The sequence below is a fragment of the Cucurbita pepo genome, chromosome LG06 (genome assembly GCF_002806865.2).
Source record: "Cucurbita pepo subsp. pepo cultivar mu-cu-16 chromosome LG06, ASM280686v2, whole genome shotgun sequence".
NCBI lineage: Eukaryota > Viridiplantae > Streptophyta > Magnoliopsida > Cucurbitales > Cucurbitaceae > Cucurbita > Cucurbita pepo.
Genome location: NC_036643.1, coordinates 10449194 through 10459614, shown reverse-complemented (window position 1 = coordinate 10459614; position 10421 = coordinate 10449194). Strand labels below are relative to the sequence as shown.

The 10421-nt window shown below is 38.3% G+C and overlaps 2 protein-coding genes across 2 annotated transcripts; one reads left to right on the top strand and one right to left on the bottom strand.

The window, feature by feature from the left end:
• The first annotated feature begins 380 nt into the window (after positions 1-380).
• LOC111796969 (putative methylesterase 12, chloroplastic) lies at positions 381-3780 on the top strand. The gene is made up of 6 exons (XM_023679800.1): positions 381-923; positions 1539-1595; positions 1677-1916; positions 2012-2155; positions 2242-2376; positions 3358-3780. Exons 1-6 carry the CDS (start codon positions 678-680, stop codon positions 3628-3630), a joined length of 1095 nt encoding a protein of 364 aa, XP_023535568.1. The 5' UTR covers positions 381-677; the 3' UTR covers positions 3631-3780.
• Positions 3781-3885: 105 nt separating this feature from the next.
• On the bottom strand, positions 3886-10112 carry LOC111796968 (regulator of nonsense transcripts UPF3-like). Its single transcript, XM_023679799.1, has 13 exons — positions 9841-10112; positions 9251-9357; positions 8861-8956; positions 8664-8762; positions 8395-8474; positions 7943-8038; positions 6937-7060; positions 6212-6270; positions 5544-6039; positions 5268-5360; positions 5053-5165; positions 4909-4961; positions 3886-4540 (listed from the first exon to the last, which is right to left on the bottom strand). Exons 1-12 carry the CDS (start codon positions 9978-9980, stop codon positions 4923-4925), a joined length of 1542 nt encoding a protein of 513 aa, XP_023535567.1. The 5' UTR covers positions 9981-10112; the 3' UTR covers positions 3886-4540; positions 4909-4922.
• Between the last annotated feature and the right edge of the window lie 309 nt (positions 10113-10421).

Sequence of the window (10421 nt, the reverse complement as noted above, 5' to 3'; positions counted from 1 at the left end):
TTAAGAATGAGAAACAGAAGCGAGATTGAAAGTCTTTACTTTTTTTCCTATTCTTCTTCCTCTTATGCTCTGATACTATGTTAAAAATGAGAAACAGAAGTGAGATTGAAAGTCCTCTATTCCGATCTTTGCCACTTTTCTACTGTTCTTCCTCTTCTCTTGCTCTGATACCATGTTAAGAAGGAGAAATAGAAGCTTCTTTTGCTCTGATACCATGTTAAGAATGAGAAATAGAAGCGGGATTGAAAGTCCTCCATTTTGATATCAGTCACTCTTCTTCTGTTCTCCGTCTTCTCCTGTGTCTCTATTCTAATCTTAGTCACTTTTCTTTGGTTCTTCCTCTTCTTCTGCTCTGATTCCATTTAAAAATAAAAAAACAGAAGTGGGATTGAAAGTCCTATATTCCGATCTCTGTCACTTTCCTTCGGTTCTCATTCTTAACACACGGATTCATCATTAAAAGTCTTGCAAGGTTGGAAGCCTCAACTCCGCCGCACGACCCTTTTCTTCCTTTCTTACTCTCACCCACTCCCGCTTACTAAACTCTTGACAATACCGCGATGAACACAACCCCTAATTCCTCGCCTTAACCTTCGTTTTTCATGAGATTTCTTCGATTTCTTATCGTTTTGAGTCGAAAAAAATTCTGGGTTTTGTTCAGAATCAGGTTCTGAATAATGGGTAACAGCCTGATTTGCAAGTCAAAGAAGGATGTGAAAGAGATTGGATCAAGAAGCAAGAGAATGGGTCGGTCGCAGAGGAAGTTGCAGAGCGAGGAAGAGTTTTTGCAGAAGCAAGCACTCTCGTTGGCTTTGCAACAGCTTCAATTGTCTCAGAGGTTTGATGGATCCACTTCGAAAAGAATTGGGTCGACAAGTTCTCGAAGACATAATCTATCCGATCCATTCTGTAATGGGAAGCAGGTGGGTCTTCATTTTGTTTGTTTGTTTGTTTGTTTATATTTGGATCAAGAAAAGTGGGTTATCATGATTAAGCTCTGTTTGATTTCATGGCGGATTGCCTTTTAGAATTGTTCATATTTTATAATCTTTGTGAGTCTACTTTTCAGCTTTAAATAGTTTCTTTTTCCTTTGTGGTTGACCCTTTCTGGCTATCATTACTCTGTTCTTTTTGAGAATGAATGATCTCTGGTGCTTAATTATAGACGTCAGAATCTACCATGTGATGTAAATTATGAAAAGTCTACCAAATCCATGAATAGAAAGTAATAAAGGAAGAACTATGAAAAGTAATCAATGAGTAGGATCTTAATGAGTTCTAGACCTCGTGAGCTATGGTTTGATTCGAACCCCTATGAAGTTTTGACCATTTGTTAGAGAAAAGAGAACGAACGAATGGATCTTATAGAACGAATGGATCTCATGTTCCGTGAATAGCTGGGACATTAAGGAATACNGGGACATTGAGGAATATCCAGAAAAGCATTTAGGGAATCGGTCTGATTCTATCTCTGTTCGTTCCGTTTGAAGAAATGAAGGATCTATTGCATTAACACGATTTTCTTTTCTTCCTCTTAGAATCAGAGCAAGAGAGATTCGAGAGCAGAGGTGACTTCAGGTGAAGCAAATCTGCAGGTGAGGCTTAGAAATGTCTACCTGTTATCAGATTCTGCTACTTTATCACTAATCATCTCACCAGTTCATATCATTTTGCAGGCACTAGATTTTCTTGAAAACGTAAAGGAAAAGAAATTTGTTTTAGTTCATGGTGAAGGGTTTGGAGCTTGGTGTTGGTACAAAACAATCTCTCTACTGGAGGAAGTCGGATTGTCTCCAATAGCCATTGATCTCAAAGGCTCTGGTATTGATCTAACAGATACAAACAAGGTGGATACTCTAGTTGAGTACTCAAAGCCATTGATTGAGTATCTACAAGGCCTTCCTGACAACGAAAAGGTATTAGTGAAGTATCAGAGCTACAAGGCCTTCTAACAGAGTACTTTACCCGCTCATTCTGCTAATTAAAGCTAACAAAACTTGGTGTTTTGAAGGTTGTTCTAGTTGGGCACAGTAGTGGAGGTGCTTGTGTTTCTTATGCTTTAGAACATTTCTCAAACAAAATATCGAAAGCAGTTTACATTTGTGCAACGATGGTGGGTGATGGGCAGAGACCTTTTGATGTGTTCATGGAAGAGGTATTTGATTAACTATGGAACGTTGCTTTTCTTGGAGTTTCAGAAGCTCTCTGTTGTTCATGCTGATGATATAAACTGATTTGCAGCTTGGATCTGAAGAGATTTTTATGAAAGGCTCGAAGTTTTTGATCTATGGGAATGGAAAAGATGAACAGCCTACAGGATTCATGTTTGAGAAAGAGCAAATGAAGGGGTTGTACTTCAATCAATCTCCTACCAAGGTACTTTTCTCACCTTGGCTTTAAATCGAGTTTGATTTAGGATCCTTTTGTATACATTCGTAGTTTCTTATGCTTTAGAGTACCGATGAAGTATCAGAGCTGGGTGATGTTCATGAGCTCCAAGTTTGGTTTAGGATCCTTTTGTATACATTCGTAGTTTCTTCTGCTTTAGAGTACTAGTAAAGTATCAGAGCTAGATGATGTTCATGAGCTCCAAGTTTAGTTTAGGATCCTATTGGTAGTTTCTTATGCTTTAGAGTACTAGTGAAGTAACAAAGATAGGTGATGTTCATGAACTTCGAGTTTGGTTTATGATCCTTTCATGTACATTTGTAGTTTCTCTTGCCTTGGAGTACTAGTGAAGTATTAGAGCTAGGTGATGTTCATGAGCTTCAAGTTTGGTTTAGAATCCTTTCGTATACGTTCATAGTTTCTTCTGCTTTAGAGTACTAGTGAAGTATTAGAGTTAGGTGATGTTCATGAGCTCCGAATTTGGTTAGGATCCTTTCGTATACATTCGTAGTTTCTTCTGCTTTAGTGTACTAGTGAAGTATCAGAGCTAGGTGATGTTCATGAGCTCTGAGTTTGGTTTGGGATTCTTTTGTATACACTCGTAGTTTCTTTTGCTTTTAGAGTACTAGTGAAGTATCATAGCTAGGTAATGTTCCTGAGCTCCAAGTTTGGTTTAGAACCTCTCAGAATACTAGTGAAGTATCAAAGCTAGATGATGTTCAAGATCCTTTCGTATGCACTTGTAGTTTCTTATGCTTTAGAGTACTAGTGAAATATCAGAGCTAGGTGATGTTCGTGAACTCCGAGTTTGGTTTAGGATCCTACTCATAATAGTTTCTTCTACTTTAGAGTACTGGCAACCAAGCTTCTCCATAGAAAACTTGCTCGTTGAAGTTTGTTTTATGCTTCTGAGTTGTGTAAATATATATGAAGATGAGCTAAAGAGCAATATGGTTGGTGGGAATGCAGGATGTGGCTTTGGCAATGGTTTCAATGAGACCCTTCCCATTGGGTCCAGTCATGGAGAAACTCTCACTGTCCCCTGAAAACTACGAAACCGGGCGTCGATTCTTTGTTCAAACGCTCGATGATCACGCACTCTCACCTGATATACAAGAAAAGCTGGTCAGGGAAAACCCACCTGAAAGAGTTTTCAAGATCAAAGGCAGTGATCATTGCCCTTTTTTCTCTAAGCCACAATCACTCCACAAGATCCTCCTGGAAATTGCTCAAATACCATAAACTCTAGGCTTCTCACTCTCTCAATCTGTCTCATAGAAAGAACAAAACAAAGCTTTTTTGTTCCCTTGATTTGATTTTGTAAGTTATTTATTTATATATAGCAGAACCAAAAAAGATCACAGGGCATAATAAAATCATGGATTTGTGCTATGAATGAATATCAGAAAGCAAAGAACACGAGGTTCTTATCCAGAAATGACCAAACAAACACAAAGGGAAGTAAATAAAAGTGATATATTAGTCGATAGAAACACATATATCATAATCATCCATCACATTTTTCATATACGACATGAAAGAGTATTAAGTTTGATGATTCTGATTCACAGCCCCACGCAAAGAATCAAGTACAATTGTGTACTAACCACCCCCAGTGAGATTATGGTAAGCAGAGTACTACTAGGTACTTTCTATACTTCAAGCTCCTAAGGGAAAAGAAACATAGCATTATGACCAAAACATCAAGCAAAGGGAAAGTTAGAATGAATCTCCCTCTTGGCTTTGATCTCGTGTCACGCAAGCCACGTATGTATATACCAGCACGTTCCTCCAGGTGAAGCAGTGTCACACTTGGTATGTTTGGGCAAAAAAATCAGATCATACCAAACCAAAATCCACAAACCATATTTGGTCTTCAACCAAAGAAACTTCGATTTTGTAAAACCAGAAATCCATAGAACGCATATTCGGTCTTCAACCAGAGAACACTTCTGTGTTTTGTAACCACCCGTATACGAAACAATTGCATCTTGCAATCCAGTTCATGAAACCTATTACTGTTACCAACTGCTTCCAGGGCATATCTCCATTTTACATGATGATGCCTTCTGAGGATGTGCATTAAGTCCTCAGAATGGAGATATTCCCCCTGGAAGTTTGAGGAACCATAGTCCTGTCTGGATGCCATTATCTGTTCGATAGCATACACATCGTCACGATCCAATAGAGAACAATAAATAAAACAGCACACAAAATCCAGCCAATATGTTAATTATATGCAGATATCAGATGAATTCAAGGAGAATGCATGGCAGCAGTGAGGAAGGCGATGTGAGGAATCTAAGCAATATAAGCAATAACCTCTTAATTATATTAGCGAAATGTTGGCACGATGGATGGATTCAAACATGTGCTATGGTTACTTTAAACCAGAATCTTTAGTTAATTTAGACTCTGCTTTGTCGTTCGGTTGGACATCTCAGGGGACAAAAACCTCTTAAAACAGTCTTGTTCGTATCATAAAGGAGATAAAAAATTGCTAATATGCAAAGGACTCACATGATTTAAATATGTTAAGAACCTGAAGATGACTTCTGAACCCATACTTGTTTCTGCATAGGCATCAAAGATAATGAGTTTCTGAAAAAGAAGTGATCATGTGACACGAGAGATACAGTCACTAGCATGGATGCAGAAACGAACCTCGTGACCACTGGCAACACCTCTTTTGGACGGCTTCCCTTCATTTGGGTTCAATGACCCATCATCCTTCATGACATGCCCAGCCCCACGACGTCCACCATGTCTAACAGAACCTAAAGAAAGCACAACACGTTTTAGATTAACGAAAAGCAGAAAGTACTTTTAAAGCTTCCTAAAATAAGTGAACGTAAGAAGCGTTCGTGAGGAAGTACAACCATTTTCCACTGAACTGTTACGTCCACTCACAGTAGTTGTAACATCCCCAGTCCTGCTTACATGAATATCTTCTTTCATTTCCCCACGGTATGCTGTAAATGCATAAAATACATAGTGGGTTATAATTTCTCATGTGGAACAGAGTCTGTATAAATCATTTAGCTCATATCAAGCAGTATGATTTGACACAATGACCAAGGTCCGATACTTCAATAATATGATTGTATGTATATGCAAGTAGCCTCTTCATCTCCAAAGGATTATAATAGTACTACCTTCAACTGAGTCAGAAAGCAAATGGCTAGATTGTGCAACAGAGGATTCCTCAAGTTGTGAGACTGAAGCATCTGAACGACTACGTGGCGCCCACACACCACGATCAGGTCTATCTTTGTTTCTTATTCGTTTTTCTTGCTTCTCGCTAAGACTACCCAGGCCATGAAGTTCCTTCTTACTAGGTTTACCATCTGAAGGCCTTTTTCCATCCCCTTCCAAACCAGATGGATTTGGTTCATTACTGGACATATCATTAGACCCAGATCGAGCATTAATGGAACGAGGTAGTCGCTTCCCATTGTCTGAGTTCAGGATCTGAATTTTTTGATGAGATGGAGCTCCTGATGAAGTCTGTCCATGACGTGATTCATTATTTAAAAGAATGCTTCTGATCATGCTTCCACTAGCCTCACGCCTCTGATTATGTTTTGATGCACTAGCAGGAGAAGTCCCAGAAGATGTCGCGCTCTGCAACTGTAGCATGCCATCAGAAACCTGCAAAGGTATCATTATCCAAGAAATAGATAAGCAAGTGTCAAAATTTGAGGCAAGAGAGTGCCCTCCAAAATTAGCCTTGAGTGACAATTGATACACAGAAGTTAATAATTCTAAAGAGAGTAACAAAGTTGGAAATGAATAATTAGTTGAGAGGACTAAAGAAACGTACATGAGATATATCTCGCTCTTTCCCCTTAAGAAGCAGAATTTTTTTCTTTCCAGAGTCAGCTGTTACAGATACATATGAAACAGAGGCTTCAAATTCTAGACTGCAAGTTCATTATAATCATGTAGAGCATATTGATGAATTAAAAGAAATAAATGTGTAGCGAAGTCCAGTGCAGGGAAAGAACATAATTCAAAATTTCAGACAATGTGCACTATCTAATGGACGACCTTGTTTTATTTTTTCCTTTTCCTGATGGACAAAATTTGATACAACATCACAAAGGTGCCCCCTACCATCCCTCAAATATATCACTTACACGTGTTTAAGGTAACTTAATAATGCATGTTCACATATTACAATCCTGCAATCTGCAACAGCACAATATGACAAAATCCCAGAAAGAAACAAGAAAATAATTATTAATCAAGTGAAAAATGAAATTTTCAAGAACATTACTACTCGGCTCAGGGTAATTTGAAATGGGAAAAATATAAAATGGTTATGGGAACTCTTCACAGAAGAAAAAAAAAAAATCTAGCAGCGGAGTAGTGCATAGAGTGTTCAGATCTAAATCAAATAGTCTCGTGTTCCCTTGCTCCTCAATGACGTGAAACAAGATAGTATTTTTCAACAGCCTAACAATAAATATCGGATCAATAACTTAGAACAAAACAAAAATGACAGAAATGATATCGCTGACCACAAAGAAGTCTAAATAGAAATACCTGTACCAACATCAGAAATTCCAATTCCACCTGAGGTAGCTAACTGATCCTCTCGCCTGGGTACCAAAATGAAATTTGACTTATCTCTGCGATTTGTGTTCTTCACACTTTCCTTTAAAATATACTGCATGTATAACAGAACTAAAGTCTTCAGACAAAAAATATAGAAACAAGTTGTTCACAGAAAAAGGGTATCCTTTAAGCAAGTGTATGAAATGTAGGGGGCAAAAAACTAAAGCCTTAATTTCTACGTTCACTGATCATAACCTTGACGCGGTCTAGCATGATACAGTTTACACCACAGTTAGGCAAAAATTAAAAATTTAAACTATCCCCACCAACAACATTAGAAACTTAAGGTTGGTTTCTGCAGTCAAAACCATTGATATCATTAGTTTCTGCTTCACCCCACTGTCGAAAGTACAAATTTCCAAGAAGGTCAAGTTTCTAGAGCTGCAGGACTAGGAGTAAGGACTTGCATTAGGGAGTTAACACTATAGATGAAATACAGAGGCAAACTTCCTTTGTGTTGAGGCTGTACCAACGCATTCTTAGAAGGGGAGCATTTGGGAGATGGTAGTTTGCTACCTTGATTTCCAATTTTAGTTGAGGCCTTAAGAGTTGCTTGGTTTGTAATAAAGATTGTGGTCTTCTGTGATCAAGGCGTGCAATATTAAAATATTTCATTAGATTTTTGTCATTTTATGGATGGCTGGAGAGTAATATGAGAATCTTTAACGTTTCGTGAGGAGATTCGGTCCTTTGCTAGGTTTAACGTGTCTCTTCAAGCAAATGTAAGTAAGGACTTTTGTAATTATCCTTTTTAGGCATTTTTCTTCATTTTGTTAGTTAAAAACATTCTGCTTCCCATCCTTGGATCTAACATGAGGAAAGAAAGCTTATTTTCCCAAAAACAATAGGGGGGAAATAGTGGAGACACTAGCAAACTAACACTTATGAATTTTATAAAGTTTGAAAAATAAAACTTGGAAGAAGTAGCACATGCCTTCTTCTTCTCCATTCCTCGCTTCACGGAATTCGACTCAGGCTTTCTAGAGGAAGCTCCCCCACCTCTTTTAACCTTCCGAGGTACTGAAGATCCCTATTGAACCAAAAAAATTTACATGAGATAACGAGGAATTGGTATATTATAAATTAGAAGAGGAATACAAATCTTTAAGCTCACATAGAAAACCATCGTAAGAGCATTTGGATTCACATAATGCATGGTATTAACCAATACGAAAGGAAAAGATACTGAAATCATTACACAAGTAGCAGACAAGTTCCAACGAAGGAATCTCAACTTAATGTTAAAGTGAATGTATAAATAATAATCTCTACACGGACAGAACCAACACCTTCTGAAGTACAAAAAATAAAGAAAGTGGTTTCATTTTCTCTGAATGATTAAAATATAGCACACAGGTCCATGTATCAAGAATACAGCAATCTCACCTGCGTTCCGCTCTCAACTGCTCGTTTCTGGCGAACAAACTCCATGAGAGGGGTAACGATCGGAGTTTCTTTCGCAGCACCTGCAAACAAAAGTAGAAATATAAAACTTCAAGAATTATCTGAATTTAAAGTGAATAGTATCTCTATGGAAGCTCATAGCAAAGTAACATAATGAGTATTCAGCAACTTTTCGGCACCCTATTTTACATTATAAACATATACGAACACGAGTAATGTCAATACGTCAGTCAGTGAACATAATAACAAACCAGATTGCTCTGCTTCTTTTCTTTCTAACTGTATTTCAGCACTTGGAAGATGCTCAGCAGGCTTTGCAATAAGTTTGAGAAACTCCAAATAATCCGGATCTGCTTTCATCGAGAAAAGACAATTTACACTTACATAATAACCAATATAAAACAAGATCAACCACGTACTCTCCGTCTTCTCACTAACCGATCATTACCTTTGTATATAGTCCCCTCACGACCATCCTTTTTGGTCGATGATCTGGGAACACGCTGTGAAGGTGCATATTCAACTACAGCCTTAAACTGAGCACCTGTAATTATTTGACTAAATAAGTTAACTTCAATCGAGACTTCAAACATATGGAGAGAAACATGATCCAAGCATTAAACAGTTCTTAGAAATGGGTAATGCACATCAGAAAACCTCAAAGGGAGCAATCTGTAAGTATATCAATCAACATTAAGCAATGGAATCATTCATAAATTCGTTATCTCCCACTTCTAAGAAATGGGTAAGGTTTCAATGAACCACCCACCAAACCCACAAGAAACAAGAAGCTACTCATAAGTTCAATAAAGGAAAAAGAACAAGCTATCGGCTTTACCCTTCTCATTAACGAAAACATGCCCATCAAAAAACTCCGCAAACTCAAAAACATCTTCAGGTCTCGTAAAATCTATGTAAGCTCGAGCATATCTCTGGTCCTTCTGACTGCAAAATTATTTCAGAAGAAACCTCTGAATGAGTAAAAAACCTTCAGTATTGTGAGCTTTAGAAACCAAGAGAAAGTACACAACATGAGAAAGTAAGAACTTAGCCGATTCTAACCAAAAAAAAAACACACGAACTCTAGAACGATTGCTGGATTTCGTTTCCAGAATCATAATCATACACATTTGGGCATGAAATTGGAGGGGAGAAAAAAGTCTCCTACATTATTCTAATCACCAACCCTCCCCAATAGCCCACCTAAGGGGGGAAAAAGAGCGTAAAGCACATAAGAACACAATCCAAGAGATACCCACTTCGCGCATGGCCCTACTCATTCAACCTCCAGATTTCTGAAAATCCAAGACGACATATAACAACATATAACAACATATAACTGAAAACCCAGTTTATAGGACTAATTTTTCGTTTGAAAGCTGGAATTAGAGGAAAAGAAGAAGAAGAAGAAGAAGAAAAGGGGCGAACCTGGTCTTTCCAGGACGATAGTAACACCAATTGTAGCGACCAGCGAATCGATCATCAATATTGTGGAAGAGATCTGAGTGAGGAAGAGAAGGGGGCAAGTGCCTAATCACTACTTTGGTCCGCTCCAACGGGTCCTTCATCTGAAAAACCCCCCGCACTGCCAAGAGAAATTCAGAATTTCTTTCTGCTTTTTGCTTCTAATTTCTCGACAATTTTTGCTCTGGAGGAGAAAATGTTTTCGGGGAATTTGGGAATTGGGGTTCGTAACGACGACGGGAGTTCGGAGAAGGAGAAAGGACCGAAAGGTCGGGAACTGATTTGGGCTCGTTCGGATCTTCAAGGCCCAATAAAAACATTGGGCCGGGTCGACCAACGGCCCAATTTCCAGTTCAAATTTGGTGCCTTTGTTTCCTTAAATGTACTACAAACACGCCGTACTTCCTAATCTTTTGTCCATTAGATTTTACTCTTTTGCCCTTTGAATTTTCAGATTCTTTGTTTCATTTTTTAGGGTTTAGGGTAGGTTAGGTGTCACAGTCGTGGTTTCTAGGCAGCGGATTTGACGATTGTGCGGCACTCAG

Bases quoted from the DNA above. Each gene is read 5' to 3' on its own strand.
- LOC111796969 (XM_023679800.1), top strand. From the start codon at position 678: ATGGGTAACAGCCTGATTTGCAAGTCAAAGAAGGATGTGAAAGAGATT. The intron at 1,917-2,011 runs GTATTAGTGAAG...GGTGTTTTGAAG, and splicing joins GCCTTCCTGACAACGAAAAG to GTTGTTCTAGTTGGGCACAG. The intron at 2,377-3,357 runs GTACTTTTCTCA...GTGGGAATGCAG, and splicing joins TCAATCAATCTCCTACCAAG to GATGTGGCTTTGGCAATGGT.
- LOC111796968 (XM_023679799.1), bottom strand. From the start codon at position 9,980: ATGAAGGACCCGTTGGAGCGGACCAAAGTAGTGATTAGGCACTTGCCC. The intron at 8,957-9,250 runs GTAAAGCCGATA...AAATAATTACAG, and splicing joins TGTTTTCGTTAATGAGAAGG to GTGCTCAGTTTAAGGCTGTA. The intron at 8,475-8,663 runs GTTTGTTATTAT...TTTTGTTTGCAG, and splicing joins AAAAGAAGCAGAGCAATCTG to GTGCTGCGAAAGAAACTCCG.